This window comes from Protopterus annectens, chromosome 9.part0 (genome assembly GCF_019279795.1).
Source record: "Protopterus annectens isolate FY-2018-M chromosome 9.part0, PAN1.0, whole genome shotgun sequence".
NCBI classification, from domain to species: domain Eukaryota; kingdom Metazoa; phylum Chordata; order Ceratodontiformes; family Protopteridae; genus Protopterus; species Protopterus annectens.
Genome location: NC_056743.1, coordinates 921,475,074 through 921,496,465, shown reverse-complemented (window position 1 = coordinate 921,496,465; position 21,392 = coordinate 921,475,074). Strand labels below are relative to the sequence as shown.

Sequence of the window (21,392 nt, the reverse complement as noted above, 5' to 3'; positions counted from 1 at the left end):
AACGATAACATTGTAGACAAATGACTCTCCAAGGTCTTACGGGCCTCCAGAGACTGCTGCAATGCCACTGACAGGTACTTCAGCAGCATCCAAATGCCTTTGGAAGTCTAGTCAAGTCAGCCTAATAATTCAGTACACACAGGGCAAATGTGGGCACTTCCAAACTGGTCCAACACTGGTGACTCTCTACTTGTGGGGGGAGGGGTGGACCGATGTGCTCTCCTCAGAGATTTTTTTTGGCTGAAGTGACGACAATGACATCAACTGCAAGACTTTTGCTCCAAAAGGAGCCTTCCTTAGGAGGAACCAGTATCTTGGCCAATTTATGTGCAATGGACTTCAACCACATCTGGTTCTCTTCAAGCCCCCTGGGACATCAGTTTGACAGGGTACCACTCAAGATGTGGATGGGCCTGCAGCAAAGGTTCAGGAAAGCCATTAGCAAAACGAATGTCCACTGTTTCTACAGCAAACAAATTTGACGAATGTCCAAACAATACAGCAAGCAGAAACACATCCTCCCTGTGTGGAATATCACTTAGCCACCAACATGGCAGCAAACTCATTAGGACAGTCAGGAACAGGGACCACAGCTATTCCCTTTGATACCAGTTGACCAAGAAGCTCCTTTTGTCAATACTACAGTGCAAAGTTCATCTCTCCCTTTTCTCACTAACCCAGGAGCAACCAGCTCTACGATTATTTCGGCAAATGTTGAGAATTTCCCACTTTCCACCAAAACAGGTCATGGAGTGGGAGTGTCCAGAGTTCCTTTAAGTTATCCAGAAACAAAACCTGTTCCTATTAAAATTGGTCCTTTAACAGCGCATGCTTTTATTGTAGGAAATGTTGCCCTTTTAAATCTTTTAGGTAGACATTTATTATGTAAAAGAATATGTACCATTTAATGTAAACTAGATAGAGTTCATCTTGATATCCTAAATGAACCTTTAGGATTGCATTCAAGTAGTATCTGTTCAGATGAAGCTTTTTTTATGTTTTGAGATCAAAACAGATTTCTGACACTACTGATGTGGAACGGTTAGAACTAATCCCTCCACAGTTCTGGACAATCTATATAAATGAGGCAGAGCCTGTGCAATTAAAGTTGAAACTTTCTGGAGCACCTGCCTTTAGCACTTCAACATCCTTAGTCAGCAAAAACAGAGAAAGGAACTGAGCCGGTCATTTCTGCCCTACACAAGGCAATACTAGTCCCAGCTCGAAGACCATATAATACTACCATTTTTACCAGTTAAGAAGCCAAGAAAAATACTTATGGATTTGTTAACAGTTAATGCAGTAGTAATACCAACTTTTCATGTAGTTCCTAACCTTGCTATGCTGTGTTCTATTCCATCAGAGGTCACAGCCTTCTCAATAATAGATATTTCTTCTGCCTACTTTTCTATCCCTATAAATCCAGAATATTTGTTTGCATTTACATATACAGGGAAACAAGTACACTTGACTAGATTGCCACAAGGATATATTGAATTACCTACCTTTTTCTCTTGAGAAATGAAGACATAGCTATTAATTTTCCAAGTAGATCTACGTTGATTAAATATGTAGACAATTTACTTTTAGCTTCCAAAACGCCTAATCATTGTAAACCATACACTATTTTCCTTCTAATGAAGATAGCAGAAATAGGATTCAAAGTTAACAAGGATAAACTGCTTGACTGTTTTAATTTTATTTTTTGTCAGGTTTCGTAGTTTACAGGATGAAAGTGCTTGACCATTTTAATTTTATTTTTTGTCATTAAAGTCTGGTATCCATTTGGACTCTTGGAGTTTAGCCTTCTTGCTCTTCTACAACGACGTGCGCTATTTATTTTATTTTTTTCTGGTTGGTACACTTTGTTTTACAAGGATAAACTGCAATTATGGAAATCATAGGTTCAATACGGGTGCATCTTATTTCAGAAGGTTCCACACACATCTTGCCTTAGTGTATTGTTGTGATACAAGCTGCACCATGCCTTACTACATTAAAACAGTTATGAGCTTTTCTGGAATGGAGAGCTTATTGCTGACAATGAATTTCTAACTTTCCAGAAGTACTGAAACCCTTACTATACTTCTTAAGGAAAGACGCCCCTGAGCCATCACCCTGGCAAGACCACCAAGAAAGGCTTTTGTTCAATAAAAACCTTAATTTCTAATCCTCCTGCACTTGCATTATCATTTTATTCTAAAAGATTTTTCTAGTTCTGTTGGGAAAGAAAAAGTAGCATTAGGTTTATAAGCATAGAACAGAAAAGATGCTTTAGACCTATTGCTTAATTTCAGTACAAATCTTGATTCTGTAGCAGCAGAAGCCTAGTGGCTGCCACGGTGCACTTAGTAGAAAAGGCAGCTGCTCCTACTCTCAGGCATAAGACCTATGTTTCATTTTCTACAGAGGCACTGTTACTAAAGTCCATCTAACACTATTATCTAAATATGAATCATTTTTACTTAATAATCCTTCCTTGCAGAAGATCCACCACTTAACCCTGCTTCTTTAATACCTACAGCAGATGAGGGTGAACTACATAATTGGATTGTTAACGCTGTGCTTCCTCCTAGGATAGACAAAAATGTTGCATTGCAAAATCCAGAATGGCTTCTTTTCATCAAAGGCTCCTGTGTTTGAACAGAAGCTGGAGTACTCGGTAGCAACCTTTTCTGTTTGTACCCAGGACAGAACTTTAACTGGCCAGTTAAATGGAAATGAGTCTGCTGAAAAGCTGAACTTGTAGCTATCAGTGAAGCCTGTAAGACTGCCAAAGAATATCAGTTGCTATTTTTACAGACTTATGCTATGCTTATGCAGTAGTTGATGATTTTGGGTCACTTTGGAGAGAACGGTGATATCAGACTTCAGCATAGGTTCATAGGTAGGTACTAGGCTATCGGCCCTAGGGCCTATACAAGCCCAGCCAAAAAGGTACCCTGGCTTTTGCCACCCAAGAAAACGATTTTCCTGTGCCACTGTTGAGCAGAGCCACAGAAGTGATCCCCAGGGTGAATTTCCTATTCCCCATCCAATCATCAATATTTTTCTTGAAGAGTACTAATGAGGAGCTTCGTTTGCTATAGATAGGTAGTTTATTCCAGAGTATGGGAAGTCTCTGGGACAGGAATCTATCCCTCCAGCATGTTCTGTTTATTGTGGTGACAAGGTTTAGGTCCCTAGAGCATGTAGCTCGGAGGGACTGGGACTTCTTTAAGTGGAGCATGTCAAACAGCTCTGGATTTGACATAGCTTTGCATGTTAGGCAGAGATCACCTCTGTGTAGGCGATATGCGATGAAGTAAAGCTGGAGTTTTTTTAGACTGTCTGCATACGGCATCTGCTTGAGGCTGGTAATCCTCTTTGAGATATTTCTGCGGCCTTTCCAGTTGTTGTAGATGTCTTGTGAGGTACATACCAAAAGGGGCGTTGTACTCTATAATGGGTCTAATGAGTGATGAGAAGAGGGGAACAATGACCTCTTTTTTCTGGATGAGAAACCTTTTGTGATGAGGTGTGCCACGTAGAAGGATTTCCTGACTACTGTGGCGATGTGATTATCAAAGGAGAGACTACTGTCCACCTGTGTGCCAAGGTCTCATCAAACTTTCGGTGTTAAGTATACTACCACCTATGTTGTAGTTCATGGGTACAGAGTTTTTTACCAAAGGGGATGACAATGCACTTATTGGCACTGAGCTTGAGGCCATGGCTTTGACACCAGGCATCAGTCTCAGTGAGGCCCTTTTGTTGGATGTCCACATCATTAGGAGTTTCGATTATGGCTCCTAGTTTCCAGTCATCTGCGAACTTCGTTAGCCAAAGACCTTCTGTGTTTGGTATCTACTTCTCTGAAGTACAGATTTGTCATCGGTCTGAAGTCAGATTTGGAGTCTGCTACTTTCACAGTGTGGGTTCCCGTCAGTGAGCCAGTTGGCAACCCATCTTGTGACATAGGGATTTATACCTAGTTTAGTGAGTTTATCTAGAATTCCAGAATGGGGGATGGTGTCGAAAGCCTTGGCGAGATCTAGATAGGCTGTGTGAACCACCTTACCCTCGTCTATGGCTTTGGTGACTGCTTCAAAGAAGTCTATCGGGTTTAGGAGACATGATCTGCCTTTTAACAAACCCGAACTGGGTGGGGTCCAGAGTTCGAAGATTACCAATGTCTTTGTTTATAAGTTCCATAATGATACGTTCCATGGCCTTGCAGACCAGGCTTGTCAGGCTAATGGGGCCGTAGTTCCCGGGGTCTGTGTTGGCTTCCCCCCTTGGAGTGGGATAACCATCGCTGTGCGCCATTCAGTGGGCACAAAGCCTGAGGTGAGGCTATGATTGAACATGGTACTTAGGTGGGGTGCCCGTTCGTTCTGTAGTTCATGTAGAACGCAGCCTGGGATGTTGTCTGGTCTCATGGATGCTGTGTTCTTGGCTTTGGAGAGTGATGTTTTTACCTGTGCAGCCGTGATTACAGGAACTTTGCATTCTTCCGGTACAGAGATGGGATCTTTAGGGGGTCTGCTGAAATAGCTGAATTTGTAGCTATCAGTGAAGCCTGTAATTGTAAAGCAGGGACTTTAAATGCTGTTTTTGTTCATTAACTATCAAATGCATTACTGCTACTAAATGAAACTGTTGTTGTGAAATGTGACACACACAAATGAGAATTCTTATATCTCTAGGGGTAATAAATAGTTTTGCAGATACAGTGTCAGGACAAGCTGCCGTGCCCTATCCTGCTCAGGCTTCATTTCTGCAGCAACTCCAGGAGACTAACAATATTTCTTTACAGGAACAGTTATCATCTTTTCAGAACCAGACTGAGGATTCTGAACTTATGAGGTGCATTTGTGATGTCTGCAGCTGTTCTCCAGACCTTTTGTGACACCACCAAGGTGGGAAAGCTGGTAGCTCCACAAAACTTTCTAACTCAATTGGTTAAAGCCAAGCATTTACCTTTTCATTTGGGGAAAAATGCCTTAACAAAACAAATTTACACTGACTGATGTCCCTCACCTTTCAGAATTTAATGTGCATATGATTTATTTTGAACATAATGTTTCCAAGACTTACCAGAAACCTTGAAAGAAAGACATTGTGACCATTCTGTACAATGCAGTGGGACTTCCGTGAGCTCACAAAAATGCAGTATGTACCTACTGTAATTGATGTCTTTTCTGAACAGATGGACATATTCATGTGTAAAAAACGATGCTACTGTGGTAGCCAAAAAACTGACTCAGGATTTTATCCCATGATTTGGTGTTCCTTGTTGCATTCAGTCAGATCACGGAACTCCTTTTACTAGGCAGGGTAATATAGATCAGTGAAGGACTGATTATCAAAAATGGAATACCACTGCCCATATAGGCCACACGCTTCAGGAATTGTAGAGTGAGCAAATCAGACTATAAAGACCTGCCTTGATAAGTTGAGAGAGTAAACTGATCTTTAAAAGGTATGTGAAGTGCAGTTAAGTGTTACTACACAGTTATTACCTAATTTAATTGTCAAGGGCAGACATATGAGAAAGCCTGATGCATCCCTCTCTGACCATTTGAAGTTACGAAATACTGATGAATCTGTTTCTGTATATTGCAAGTATTTCTATTCTGTTTTACAGTGTTACTGCCACATTGTGTCTGCAGCTTTCCTGCAAACTATAGCAAATGATCACCATGAATTGCAACCTGAATACTTCTTTGACATCAAGCTATTTAACTCTAAAACACCGTTTGCAATCCAGATGGAAAGGACCCTACTTGGTTTTGCTTACAACTGTTACTGCCAGTCAATGCAAAAGAATGCCCACCTGGATCATGTCTCACACATCAAGAAGGTCCTCCCTCACAAGTACAGTCAAGCCATTGACATCATCACTTGCAACTCAAGTGAGCCTATTGCAAGTCATAACAGATGGAAAATTAGGGACAGCACTGCATCTAGAGATGACCACTAAAGACTTTTTCACTTTACCAACCAAACCAAATCCGAAGTGAAACTGAATGATTTGCCAATCATATTGAATCCAGACAAGCAATCTAATGATTCTATATTATCATCTTAGTCAGAGATAAAAAGTACAGTTGTGTACACTTACCATAAATGTAGATGTTTGACTGTATTGACTGCTGCAGTCATCACACTTGGGTTATCCTGCCGGAGATGACCCTCAGTTGGCCCGAATACCAGAGGGTTAGTATTTCTGCATCGGTTGCTGTCGCAGGACTGACGTTAGGTCATCCGTGGTATAAAAATTAGGCAGCCGACGCCATTACAACAGTTTTCTTGCCCCAGCTGTCAGGAACCCCCAAATAGGGAGCTAGGTTATGGTGGAAGACCACCACCAGTAGAAAGTAAAAAAACAAAAATTCCCTGTAAGGAGAGAGAGAGACAAGGGGGGTGGAGGGTGGGAAACCAGGACTGCAACAGTGAATACACTAGAACATCTACATTTATGGTAAGTGTATACAACTGTACTGTGTTCTTTGTGTTTCACTGTTGCAGTCATCACACTTGGGTTGACTCCCAAAGCTGAAGAAAAGGGTGGAGGCAGTCAAGAAGACTGGGGGCTGGCTAGGATTCCTTGCAATACTGTGGCAGCAAAGCCTGCCCTGGATTTGGAGAAGATAAGCGGGTGGTAATGCTTGAAGGTATGAACAGAAGTTCATGTTGCAGCCTCCAGGATGTCCCTGGTGGGGACCCTCTGAGAAAAGCTACAGAGGTGGAGGTTGCCCTGGTGGAATGCATCCTGACCCCCTTAGGGAGCGGTTTCCCATGCTGTTTGTAGCAGAAATGGGTGCAGTATGCTATCCATTTGGAGAATGTTTGTTTGGATATGGCCTTGCCCTCTGCCCGTGCTGCAAAGCTGACTAACAATTGGTCATTTTTTCTAAAACATTTAGTCCTATCCAGGTAGAATCTGAGCTGTCTGTGCACATCTAGAGGGTGCAGAATCCTTTCACCCTTGTTTTGTGGGTTAGGGAAAAAGGTGGGCAAATGAATGGATTGGTCGAGAGCCATACTGGACACCACTTTAGGCATGAAGGATGGGTTAATCCTGAGAGAGACCCTGTCAGCATGGAAAATGATGAAGAGCTCTACAGCCATGAGTGGTTGCAGCTCAAACACTTCTAGCTGAAGTGATGGCCAAAAGCAAGGCTGTTTTCCAACAGAGGAATTTTAACTCTGCTGAAGCTGCAGGTTCAAAGGGGGTAGGGTGAGCTTTTCCAACACAAAGGTAAGGTCCCAAGCTGGAGCAGGAGCTCTTCTGGGTGGCCTTAAGTTGCTAGCACCTCTTAGGAACTGTTTGATGAGAGGGTGTGAGAAGAGAGGTGGCTCTGTGCTGTAATGAGCAGAGACAGCAGAGGCAATAAATTTTAATTGAAGAGAAGGATAGACCCCTGTGCAGTAGGTCTGCTAGGTAATCCAGGATGAGAAGTAGGGAGGGTTGTGTTGTTTCAGCTCCCTTAGCCTGGAGCCAGGTGCAAAACCTTTTCCACTTGTCAGCATAGGATTTTCCAGAGCTGGGGCGTCTGGCCTCACATATAACATATACGACTTGTTTGCTTAGACTGGCAGCTTGAGGAGAGGTCAGGGAATAAGCCAGGCTGCCAGACTGAGGGTCTGCAATTGGGGATGCATGAATACTCCATTCTTCTGGGTCAGGAGTGTTGGGATCGGAGGTAGGTGCCATGGTGGCAGGGGTGACAGGCTGTGCAGCAGTAGGTACCAGTGCTGGCATGGGCAATCAGGATTTCCTTTGTTTTTTCCTCCCTTATTTTGAGCAGTACCCTTGAAATGAGTGGTAGAGGGGGACATGCATAGACCAAGAGGTTTACCCATTGGAAGGATAGAGCATCCACTTTCCAAGCCTTGCTGTGAGGTTCCCTGGTGCATAATTTGCTGAACTGATGAATGGCATGGGAGGCAAAGAGGTCCACTTCGGGATGCCTCATTTCTGGGTTACAAGGGTGAAGGTTCTGTGGTCTAGTTGCCACTCATGTGAGTCTAGCATGTTTCTGCTTAAGTTGTCTGCCAGAGAGTTTGGGGAGCCTGGCAGGAATTGTGCTAGCAGGTGGATTTGCATGGTTGAGGCCATGTGCCAAAGGGTCATGGTGAGCCTGCAGACAGGATAAGAATAACTCCCTCCCTGCTTGGTGGTATACCACATCACTGTGGTGTTGTCTGTTTTGATCAGTAGAGACCCTGGGGAGAGTAGGGGTCCGAAAGCTGTCAGGGCGTGCTGAACAGCTAGCATCTCTTTTTGGTTGATGTGCAGATGTATTTGCTTTGGGCTCCAATGGCCCTGAATGCACCTGCCATCCAGGTGTGCACCACAGGCATAGTCTCATGTATCTGTGGTGAGGGTCTGGGCGGTGTGGGGTTGTGAGAAGGGAAGTCCCTTGTTGTGGTTGCATGCTGCTGCCCACCAAAGAAAATCTTTCCTTAGACAGGGTATCATTGGTATGACAGTTTCCAGGTCTTGAGAGTGTTGTCACCAAAGGCTTTTTTAGGTACCATTGTAGTTTCCTCATACGCAGTCTGGCATACAGAATGAGTGGAATGCAGGAGGCCATGAACCCTAGAGCTTGCAGGATTTTCCTTGCGGATCACTGGGTTCTGGTGGCTAGATGAGAGAAGTAGCCTGTCAGGTAGACTTGTTTTTCTAGAGTAAGGAATGCCATCTGGGATGCTGTGTCCAAGCTTGCTCCCAGGAATGCAATTTTTTTGTGTGTGGACTAGTTTTGATTTTTCATTGATAGTATATACCCCAGGGAGGTCAGTAGGTCCTTTACAAAGGTCACGTGCTGTAACAGCTTTTCCTGTCTGCCTGAATCAGGCAATCGTCTAAGTAGGGGTAAATTTGAACATTTGTCTGCAAAAAGCAATGGCTGGAGCCAGGTATTTTGTGAAAACTCTGGGAGCAGTGGATAAGCTAAAGGGAAGTGCAGAGAACTGCAAGTGTATAGACCCTGCCCTGAAAAGTAGATATTTCCGGCAAGATTCCCTGACTGGGATGTGTAGGTTGGCCTCTTTTAGGTCTAGGGTGGCTAACCAAGCATCCTTGGAAAGCATACGAAGATGCTGCTAGAGGGTGAGCATTTTGAATTTTGTTATCACAAGAAAGGTGTTTAGAATGGAGAGATCGAGGATTGGGTGCCAGGTGCCCTCTTTTCTGGGTACCAGGAAGAGTCTGGAATAGAAACCTTGGCCTATCTGGTCTGCAGGAACATGCTGTATTGCCCTCATGGACAGCAGTAAAAGGACTTGCTTTTTGGCCTCTGCCTACTGGTTTGGAGGAACCTACTGGTTTGGAGGAACCCTTTTGGGGTTGACAGAGTGTGGAAATAAAATTTGTATCCCTGGCACACTATGTTGAGGACCCATCAGTCATTGGTAATAGAGGCTCAGATGTTTGCATGGAAGGAGATTTTCCTCCTAGGGGCACAAGCAGGTGGGCAGAGGTAAGGGTGTAAAGTCACGGAGTTCTTACCATAAGTGGGTGGCTTAGCACTCCCTGTTTTTTGATGAGAAGGAACTCCATTGCTTAGATCTCTGCATTCCCTGGGACTGCTGTCTGGGGGGTCTGCTTCCCCTGGGTCTGGGTTGAGCTAGCCTGGAAGGGGGCTGGAAAGGACCAGTGCTTGGAGGGGCAATGCCTACTGAACCTCAGAGGCTGGATCTGTAAAAAAAAGTCTTTATCTGCATAGATTTAGCTTTTTCTTCCATCTTTAAGACCTCTTCTGCCTTGGGGTCAAACAAATTGCCTTTGTTCAATGGTGTGTCCAATAATTTTGATTTGACATGGACTGGCAAGGGCTGTTCCTTAAGCAAAGCATGCCTCCTAAGGAAAGAACCAGTGACTGCTGCCCTGCAAGATGCTTCTAGGGCATCAAAGCCACATTGCAAGGTGTACTTAGTAACTTGTCTTGCAGAATGCATAAACTCTTGTAATTCTTTATTTTCTGCACAACCAGGAAAGGAAGATATGTTTTGTTTTGAGGAGTTCAGTGCTGCTGATATTTCAGCATGTGGAACTGACAATTTAGTGCTCTAATAGCAAGAGTTGCAGAGGTGTATACTTTACCCCATCTGTCGAACGCTCTGGAATCCCTGTCTGAGGGGGTGGGATTTCTTAGCTGAGGTTGCTTTAATTCTTGTAGGTCCTTGGGAGATGACCACTGGGTCAGCAGTAGGATTTTTGGAAAGGAATCTGTGAGAGAGTCAGGCACTCTGTAGTACCGGTCAGGTTTCCTGGGAGCAGGAGGAAGGGTGTCAGGAGTCAAACTGGATTCCAGAAAAACATCATGCACAACATCCAGGACAGGAGGAATGGCTAAAGGTCTGTGCTGTGGTAAATCTAAGAATTCCCAATCTCTTTTTGACTGAGGTTAGTCCTGACATTCCCATTGGAAATGCTCCCTTAAAGTATGTAGGGTTTCACCAAATGAAAAATCCTTGGGTGAAGAGGCACAAGGAATGGATTCCTCTATCAGAATCCTCATAAGCAGAGAGGGGTTGCGTCTCTTCATATTCAGAAGCATCAGAGTCATCAGACTCCTGTTCAGATAAAATTACTAGGAATAAGTCTCTTTCTTTTGGAAGGGGTAGCCTGGCTTCCCCTAATAAGTATAAGGTCTTCCGCAGCAATTTTAAGCATTTGAGATTGAGGCATGGAAGCAGGTGTCTAAGCTTGGGCAGTCAGTTTTTTGTGCGTAGTTCGTACGCTGGGCCTTAGAAACTTGGTAGTTTTAGAAAGAAGTGAAGGTGTGAAAGAAGTCATCGGTTTGTGTCGAGTATCGGTAGTGCAAAGAACTTCCTCAGAAGGCGGTGCCTGCTCAGCTGCTCCAGACCCATCCAAGGTAGACACATCTGCAAGATGCTTAGTTGAAGAGTCTCGCGGCATACCGGACTCCAAAAGGGTCTCGATAGTGTCCTGCGAATCCACAGAAGCGGGCATCAGGGGCTGTGAAAGCGCCTCACTAGGATCGGAGAACTGATGGCTAGCTTAACAAAAGCGCCGTCGGCAGTTTTGGACTTGTGCGATCTATCTTTATCCTTACATTTTTTTGGATGATCGGTAGTTGGATGGCTTACCGAAGCCATACTGGAATTAGAGGACTGAGAGCGAAAATATCTAGCTACAAAGGCCCGACGACATATAGTTCTGGTGTTGAACAAAGCAGAAAAGTGACAGTGAGGTACATCGTGGTCTGGGCCTAAACAGGTGACGCAGTAAGAATGAAAGTCTCGGTGTGGTATTTGCTTACCACAGGCAAGACAATTGTTAACTTTTTCTGACATTGGTTAGAGCAAGGACCCCCAATGAGGTACTTAGCTTCAGAAGACTTCACTTCAATTCGGAAATGAAAACTCAGGTAGCGGCCAACCAGCACTCATGCGAACTGCTTCTGCTTCAGGCTCCTCGGCAAGAAAGACTGATGTAATGGAGTCAGCTGCCTGATTTTATACCACTGACGACCCGATGTCAGTCCTGGAGCTACAGCAACCGACGCAGAAATACTAAGCCTCTGGTATTTGGGCTGACTGAGGGCTACCCCTGTAAGGATAACCCGAGTGTGATGACTGCAACAGTGAAACACGAAAAACATCTTACGGATTCTTCCTCTTCATCTGACATTTTTACTTGCTTCTGAAACTAACAATGACGATTCATCACATTTTTTCGACAGTGAACCAAGTAGTACATCCAGCAACCAAAAATCATTTGTGGAATCGTGCACAACTAACAATTCCAGTTAAAGTTTATTCAGAAACAGACTTCAGACGACCATAACTGAGCACTTCAGCACCCATGTTTACAGTTTCTTCAAAACTCTCTCCAACCCAAATGTGCTCAGTTTTCATAAAGACCTGTTATCGCAACAGCTACTGTAATTTTCATCACTTTATTCGGTCTACTTTTTTCATATGGGACTGCTATTACATTGCCATCAGCACCCATCAAAACTAAACACAGAATAATTTTATTTATTAGAGATAAGCACATTGCTAGAACTAGGGACATACACTTGGTCAACACTGTATCTAGAACACCTGACTGGCATACTAAATGTAATACTTTTTCTGTTGCATTACACACATATGCCAAAACTCTTAATACGAGTGATTGGAGTTTGTGCACACATACCCACTTGCACATGATGGAGGTATTCCAGCAACTGATAAAGGCATTCATACAGCATTTTGCACTATTTTTCTTACAAGAAATCAGAAAGTGAAACATAGCTCTACCCCCTTTTCAGCAGTTCCACGTAGACTGGGAATGACTGCTAAAGAACATATCTTCTATTGCTAAAATAGAATTGGACACAGTACTTATAACTTCACTTGGAAAGCTTATGATGGGGCTAGAGGGCTGGGTATGGCAGCATGACATGAATACTATATCTGCAGACATCAAGCATATCCATGGCTACAACAGACTGGTCAGGTTGTTGCCATATAGGCCAAGTTTTTCCACATATGACACACTGACACTTTACCGGATGGAAAGATTAGTATCACTCTGGATGAGCATTACGAAAGACATTCAAACCTTGCTGGAAAAACAGATGTTTATTGGGTTTATCATCATGCTTTTCAAAAGACTGCGTTTAAAGGGCTATCTCAAGGATTTTGAAGATGGTGTTATTTCTGTAGCAGTAATTTTACCTGCTTATGGAGCAGTCAAGTCCATCTGGGAATTGCACAGATTTTTAAAATATTGATTAATGCAACTTTTGTGTCTATTAATCCAATTACTCAAGAACTGAATGCCATGCACAGTGTGGTAATGCAGAACAGAATGGCCTTTGAATTTATCCTTGCTTCTAAAGGGAGTACATGTGCGCACATCAAAACAGAGATGCTGCTCATTTATTCCCGACAAGAATTTTGCTGTCTGTAGTCACCCTGAAATTATTCATAAAGTTGCTGAACTCTCTCATGTTAAAGAAGTTGACAGTTCTCGAAGGGCATGGTTAACCAATTTATTTTCTGGTTGGGTAGGAGGCATTGGGTATGGTTAACCAATTTATTTTCTGGTTGGGTAGGAGGCATTTAAATTTTTTTCATTCTAACATTTATTGCAATCTTATTATTGGGACGTTTTTATCAAAGCCTTGATTTTCTAACTTCTAGAATCCAGACAAATCATCAAAACACCACTGACAACATTAGTTAGAAATTATAGTGAAGAAAACAGTGCAAATAAATTGTTACAAGACTTTAATAATTAGTATGAGGGGAATGTGTAAAAGTCTTTATTCCATCAAAATAGACATTTTTATTGCTAATAAGACCATATTTATAAAATGAATGTATAAGCATCATGCATGTCAAGGACAAAAAATGGCATGTAAAGAATGTAAGTGAGAGGGTTAGACTGTCTGAAAATCTACAGTCATTGCCCAGTCATAAAAAACAGCATATGGATTAAACAAAGGCCATTATATAAAGAATGAGTTTTTATTCTGAAGTATGGCACTGTAATAATGCCTTTAGGTCTGAATGCAGAGTGCAACTGGAAATTTATTTAATTGTTTAGTTAACTGAATGTATTTATCTTGTTTGCATTACTATAAGTTGCTCTTTGATTTGTAACGGTTTACTCCTTGAAGGCTTTGTAACAAAAGGTGTTAGAGTCTGTGATTCACTGTAATAAATCAGTTTATGGATATTTACTGGCTGCTTTTGCTGTTTTAATTGAAAAAATAAATGTATGGCTTAAGTGGTGCTTTATAGCATCAGCTTGGAAAATGTGAAGAGAGAAGTTAAAATGAAAGAAAAATGTTAGCATTTGTTCTTTAAATGCATTTTCATTTCAAGATAGGTTCTTGACTATTTCAGTCAGATTCTGATTTATTGCCTGCAGACACAAAACTGCCAACATGGGTTATGTAGAAAGACAAAAGTTCTGAATTCCTGAAAAAACCTAATATGGAAAGGTACTGATAAGAGAGTCAGGAGACGGATCTTAGTTAGCAAAAACAATGCTGTAACGTTAGTTTTTAACTGTTCAGTGGCAGTACTCTGTTACAACAATGCTGCACTTGATCAAAAACAGTACATAACATTCGTGTCTTGCACAGCTCGAGGAGACAAGGCCTTGATTTCCTCGTTTCTCATGTACATGTCATCATCATCTTCTTTCGGCTGTTCCCATTACGGGTCGCCACAGCAGATCACCTGTTTCCATTTCTTCCTGTCCTCTGCATCTTGCTCTGTCACACCAACCACCTGCATGGCCTCTCTCACCACATCCATAAACCTTATCTTAGGCCTTTCCTCTTTTCTTGTTACCTAGTAGTTTCATTCCTTAGCATCTTTTTCCCCAATATACTCAGCATCCCTCCTCGGCACATGTCCAAACCAACGTAATTGTGCCTCTCTGGCTTTGTCTCCAAACCTTCCAACCTGGGCTGACCCTCTAATATACTTATTCCTAATCCTGTCCACCCTCGTCACACCCAGTGCAAATCTTAACATCTTTAATTCTGCCACATCCAGCTCAAACTCCTGCCTTTGTGTCAATGCCACTGTCTCCAACCCATATAACATAGCTGGTCTCACTACCCTCTTGTAGACCTTCCCTTTCACTCTTACAGGTACTCGTCTGTCACAAATCACTCCTGACACTCTTCTACACCCACTCCATCCTGCCTGTACTCTCTTCTTCACCTCTCTTCCACATTCACAGTTACTCTGAACTATTGACCCCCAAGTATTTAAACTCATCCACCTTCGCCACCTCTACTCCTTGCATCCTCACCATTCCTCTATTCTCCCTCTCATTCACACACATTTATTCTGTCTTAGTCCTGCTGACCTTCATTCCTCTTCTCTCTAGAGCATATCTCCATCTCTTCAGGGTCTCCTCCACCTGTTCCCTACTCTCACTACAGATCACAATGTCATCTGCAAACATCATAGTCCACGGGGACTCCTGTCTGATCTCATCTGTCAACCTGGCCATCACCATTGCAAATAAGAAAGGGTTCAGAGCTGATCCTTGATGTAACCCCACCTCCACCTTAAACGCATCCGTCACTCCCACCGCAGACCTCACCTCTCATGTACATGTATTCTTTGCAATAAAGGAGTTTATTACTCTCTGCTTAACTGTGTTATGTGAAAGTTACTTTGCACGTTAACAATCCCTGAAGAATGTCAAAGGATTCATCATCCAAGGAAGGCTCAAGATCCTTTACCCTTCACACCAAGGTCAGAATCCACAGTGAATGAATTCCTTGGGGGAATCTGAGTGCTTTTTCTTGCACTGGCTCTTCCATACACGCATAGTGTCTGAAACTGGAAGTAGCAAATGAGATTTGGAGTGACTTGGGTGTGCAGGTCACTGTGGGAGAGGAGGTGGAGCTTTGGAGCTGAAGATTCTGAAGTGCCGGCCTTTGATCCAAACATATCCAATAACTCACAGGTTGACGTGGGTGCAAAAGACAAAATGAGATCCATACATTACTCTCAGAAGTATTTTGTTTACTCAAGAGGCAGGTTTATATTTTAAAGAACTACTATCTTTTTTGTGTACTGGAAAGAAATTCCAGTCCACTGAAGCAATCCAGCTGCATCAGTTTCTTAAACTTTGAAATGTATGTGTGTTACTCCAAAACAAAAGTTAGGTACTATTTAATTCTGCATATTACTCAGACTCAAAGGGAAACAGAAGTTGTTGTTGTGTCTTTTGGCTTTTCCCGGTTAGGGGTCGCCACAGCAAAACTCTGGTCCGCTAATGATTGGTAGTTGATTTTTATGTGCAGAGTTACCAGCCCTGACGCACAACCTTCAACGAAGGTACGCCCATTCATGCATGTCTCCACGCAGAAGACGCTCTAGCTGAGAATCGAACCGGACAGCGTCTTACTGTGAGGCGACAACGCTACCGCAGCACCACCACCGCGGGTAAAGGGAAACAGAAGTATCAGTTTATTTGGACAGCTGATTACCAAAATTTTTAGTCAACTCAACCATCAGAACAGCAGAAAAATACAACAAACATAAAAGAACCAATAACTTACCGAGCTGCTCGTGCTGCCTTTTTACTCTCAACACTTATTGGCACATTAAACCTCTCTGCTCTTTTCTGTAACCTCTGGTTTAGAGAGAAAAAAAAATAAAACGTGACATCTGGCCTCCACATTCTTCTCTCAAAACATATACATGCATAAAAGATTCATGTGTATGTATCACACACCAGTTGAGTCTCCTCAAAAAAAAAATAAATAAAAATACAAAACAAAAACTAGATCCCCTGTACACCTTATAAGGTAGGTATAACAGCACCATGATATTTGCCTGTGCTTTCATTCCACTGTTATTAGTAAAAAAAATATGAGCACTCATAAAATCAACTAAGGCCAATTTTGAGAGAAAAAACTGCCATGGATTCAAAGGACAATCATAAGGCCTTTTTCAGCTATGTTAGGAACCAGGGTGGAAACTCCCAGATATGCTCAGAATTAGTCCAAAATGATACAAAAATCACTGAACCCACAGACATTGCCAACATACTGGCAGACACGTTCAGTGCAAACTTCACCCCCCTCTCCCCCCCTAAAGGAGAGATAACTATCCCAGCGGAGTGTAGCCTCCCAGACATCTCAAATGCACAGGTGAAAGCTGCTCTCTCTAAAGCTAAAAACATAGCATCAATGGGACCGGATGGTGTCCCCGGCTGTGTGCTACACGAGCTAAATGAGGAATTAAACCCGCACATAAGGCAGCTGTTTAATCTCAGCCTTACCACAGGATACGTGCACAAGGAGTGGCATACGGCAACTGTGGTCCCACTCCACAAAGGCGGTGCCTCTAAGGACCCTGGTAATTACCGCCCCATAAGCTTAACAAGTCTAGTCTGCAAAGCTATGGAGAGGATCATAATGGAGCTCATAAACAAAGATATAGGGGACTTGCAGACATTGGACCCGACCCAGTTTGGCTTCGTCAAGGGCAGATCATGCCTTTTGAACTTGGTCGACTTCTTCGAAACAGTCACCAAGGCCATTGATGAGGGGAAAGGCAGTCCATACAGCCTACCTTGACCTTGCAAGGCTTTGACACAATACCCCACTCGGGTATTGTAGAAAAACTTACCAGCTTAAATGTAAACCCATATATCACAAGATGGGTTGCAAACTGGCTTAAGGACAGAACCCACAGGGTTAGAGTTGCTGGCTATGTCAGACTCCAAGCCGGTCACAAGTGGTGTCCCACAGGGCTCGGTCCTTGGCCCCTATTGTTCGGCATCTACTTCTCAGAAGTACAGGCCAACATGGGAGGACTTTGGCTGACAAAGTTTGCAGACGACTGCAAACTGGGCGCCATAGTGGAAAGTGCATCGGACATGGATATCCTTCAGAAGGGACTCACGGAAACAGATAGCTGGTGCCAGAGCCATGGCCTGAAGTTAAACGCCAAAAAATGTATAGTCATACCCTTCGGGAAAAACAAGGTAACCCCAAGCTACCATATAGGTGGCAATCCACTAAGCACAGAAGAGGTTATCAGGGACCTGGGTACCCAGGTTGTCAGTGGCCTTTCTTTTGACACTCACGTTGCTAAAGTGGTTAGAAAGACCTTCTACATTGCCCACCTGATCATGAAGGGATTCACATCCAGATCTAGTGAGGTCATTGTTCCCCTGTACTCTTCACTTATCAGACCAATGATCGAGTACAACGCCCCATTCGGGATGTATCTCACCAGACATCTGCAGCAATTGGAGAGACCCCAAAAGTTCCTCACCAAAAGGATAAGGGGACTCCAAAATCTGTCATATGCTGCCAGATTGAAGAAACTCCAGCTCTATTCAGTCGCATACCGCCTGCTCAGAGGTGACATGTGCCTGACATACAAGGCCATGTCCAACCCGGAATTAATGGACATGCTCCACCTCAAAAAATCCAAATCCACCAAAACCACTAGAGCAAGTGACTTAAACCTTAGCACGGATATAAATAGGACGTGCTGGAGGGATAGATTCATCACTCAGAGACTCCCTATGCTGTGGAATAAAATCCCCGTCCATGTGAGGCAGAGCACCTCGCTGGCTCTGTTCAAGAGAAATCTTGACCTGTGGATGGGAGATCGTAGGTTTACCCCGGGAATCATCTCTGTGTCACTGCTGGACAGAGGCACAACAAACTAATGGGCACAGTATTTTTTCATATAAGGGGTGGCGTAAGCCACAAAACTTTGGGCTAGGCTTATAAATGCCTTAGGGCAGATAGCCTAGTATAAACCTATGAACCTATGAACCTAAGACCAAGTCATCATGCCTTTCAATCACATTTAAATAAAGGACTGAGCTCCCTTCAAAAGGTATATCAAACAGTTTGACTGCTGAAACATTTCCACTGCTTACAGTATAAACATCTGCAGTATTTATAAAGGGATGACGGTCTTTAAACTTGTTCTGCTGTGACAAAAAAGGCGCGTCTCAAATCACACCCCCCCAAAAAAAAAATTTCAGCTACTGCATGGATATAATACATTTTACCCAGAACTTACAGCAAAATAAGTAATAAAAATGGCTGGTACATTCAAACTACAATGGCATACAGGGATAAAGCACGGACTATGAAGATCACTGAAGTTTTATTAGCAGCTTGGGTGACTGCTGGACCTGGAAGGTGGGGGATGGAGGAGTTACATACCTAAGCAAACTTGCCCGTCTTTGGGAGGGGGGGAGCATATACCGGAGGTGGACAACCCCACTGTACAATTTCTGGTAGACCTTGCGATCACATGAAAGTGCTGACTTCTGGGTTCAAGACTAGCCCTATAAGTCATATCTCTTGCAGAACTTGGTGGTACTTCCATCACAGATGCCATCTGCAAGCTTGCACTGAAATATTAAAGCCAAATAAGGTAAAAAAAAAAACCCTGAAGGGTGCCTAAATGATGGCCCTCTTGGTTAGCTATAGCTCCCAGTGAATGGGGAATAAATGAGTTGGGCAACAAACAGGATAATGGTTGTCAGGAAGCAGGACAGAAAAATGTGATGCCTTTCTTATAATACATCTGACGTGAACTGAAATTAATTACAAAAATCACAGCAGCATTGCAAAGACATGCATTTGGAACATTTCTCCTTGGGCCTCTGCTGAACATGGGCTCTGTCCTAGTCAGAATTTCCTGGTAAACAAACGTCAAATAAACGGAATAACTAGTAGAGAAACTGTTTTAATTTAAATCTGGATTTTAAAGAGGCAAATTCATTCAGTTCACTACCTATGTGGAGAAACCTATTAAAAAAAATCGCTTTCCAAACAAATATGGATAACTTTTGCCAGTAGACTCCCTTTTGCATTGTCATATTTAACCACAGCAGTTATACCATTCTCTTTAAATTAAATTTAATGAGCACTGCTGGCTAAAATAAATTCATATCTTTTTTCAATTCTACTGTCCTACTTGTGAAAATGTTTAAAATAATAAGCCCTGTACGGCATACCTCTCAACTCTCCTGATTTTTGCTTAATGTCCAGATTTTTGCCTCATATTTTCAGTCAGTTTCTCATAAAACTTGTTTTTCTGGCCAATCTTTAGAAAATTGGTGAGGATTATTACAGTCAGAAAATATTGACAGGCATTTGAGTATCATTTATTCTCATGCAAAACCTGTTATTCTATCAACTTTCTGCAACTAAGAGCAATATTTAAAAACTGTCTATTTTTGGGCCTTTGTCCCCCATTATTTATGGCTTTGTTCAGATTTCTTCCTCTAAGAGGTTGAGAGGTACGCTGTTATGGACTTGTGCCAGCCACAAAGTACAGTTGTGTACACTTACCATAAATGTAGATGTTAGAGTGTATTCACAGTTGCAGTCATCACATTTGGGTTATCCCTGCCAGGGTAGCTCTCAGCCAACACGAATACCAGAGACTTAGTATTTCTGTGTCAGTTGATGTCGCTATTTCTGTGTCAGTTGCTGTTGCTTGAGGACTGACGTCAGGTCGTCAGGAGTATAAAGTAAGGCAGCCGATGCCATTACATGAGTTTTTCTTGCCCTAACCTGTCAGGAGCCCGGGTTCTGGTGGAAGAACTTCACCAGTGGAAAATAAATACCAATATGACCCTTGTAAAGAAACAACAGGGAAGAATCACAATAAAAGGAGAAAGAGAATAAAGGGGGTTGGAGGGAGGGGAAACCAGGACTGCAACAGTGAATACACTCGAACATCTACATTTATGGTAAGTGTACACAACTGTACTATGTTCTGCATGTTTCACTGTTGCGGTCATCACATTTGGGTAGATTCTCAAAGCTGAGGAAATGGGTGGAGGCAGTCAAGGAAACTAGGGGCTGGCTAGGATGCCCTGCAAGACTGCAGAGGCAAACCCTGCCCTGGATTTGGAGAAGAGAGGCAGGTAGTAATGCTTGGTAAAAGTGTGAACGAATGTCCAGGTGGCAGCCACCAGGATGTCCCTGGTGGGGGCCCCTCGGAGGAAAGCTGCAGAGGTGGAGGCTGCTCTTGTGGAGTGTGCCCTGACCCCCTTGGGGGGAGGCTTTCCATGTTTGTAGCAGAAATGGATGCAGTGTGCTATCCATTTGGAAATGGTTTGTTTGGAGATGGCTTTGCCTTCTGCCCTTGTAGCAAAGCTAACCAGCAATTGATCAGACTTTCTGAAGGATTTAGTCCTGTCCAGACAGAATCTGAGCTGTTTGTGCACATCTAGAGAGTGAAGAATCCTTTCCCCCTTGTTCTGGGGATTAGGAAAGAAGGTGGGCAAATGAATGGATTGGTTGAAAGCCACACTGGACACCACCTTGGGCATGAAGGATGGGTTAGTTCTGAGGGATACCCTGTCTACATGAAAGATGAAGAGTTCCACAGCCATGAGTGCTTGCAGCTCAGCGACTCATCTGGCTGAAGTGATGGCCAAAAGGAATGCTGTCTTCTAGGAGAGAAATTTTAGCTCTGCAGAAAAAGCTGGTTCAAAAGGGGCAGGGTGAGCTTTTCCAAGACAAAGTTAAGATCCCAAGCTGGTGTTGGTGCCCTTCTGGGGGGGGGCTCAAGTTGCTAGCCCCTCTTAGGAACTGTTTGATCAAAGGGTGTGAGAAAAGGGGCTATTCAGTGGGAAAATGAGCAGAAATAGCAGAGGCATGAATTTTTATAGAGGAGAGAGAGGCCACTGTGTAGTAGGTCAGCTAAGTAATCCAGGATGTGAGGGGATGGAGGGCTGTGCCCTATTGGCTCCCTTAGCCTGGATCCAGGTGCAGAACGTTTTCCATTTATCTGCATAATACTTTTTGGTGCTAGGACATCTGGCCTCACGGATAACATCCAAACCCGTTTACTGAGGATGGCAGATTGGTTCGGGGTTAGAGAATGAGCTAAGCTGCCAAAGAGAGTCTGCA

General features: G+C 43.2%; 1 protein-coding gene across 1 annotated transcript in view; it reads right to left on the bottom strand.

Annotated features, from left to right (window-relative positions):
• LOC122810606 (SAP domain containing ribonucleoprotein) overlaps positions 1-21,392 on the bottom strand; it is a 1,802,793-nt gene that overhangs the window by 1,171,354 nt on the left and 610,047 nt on the right. The window contains exon 9 of the mRNA XM_044082182.1: positions 16,047-16,120. Coding sequence (XP_043938117.1) covers positions 16,047-16,120 — 74 coding nt within the window. The remainder of the gene's footprint in view (positions 1-16,046; positions 16,121-21,392) is intronic.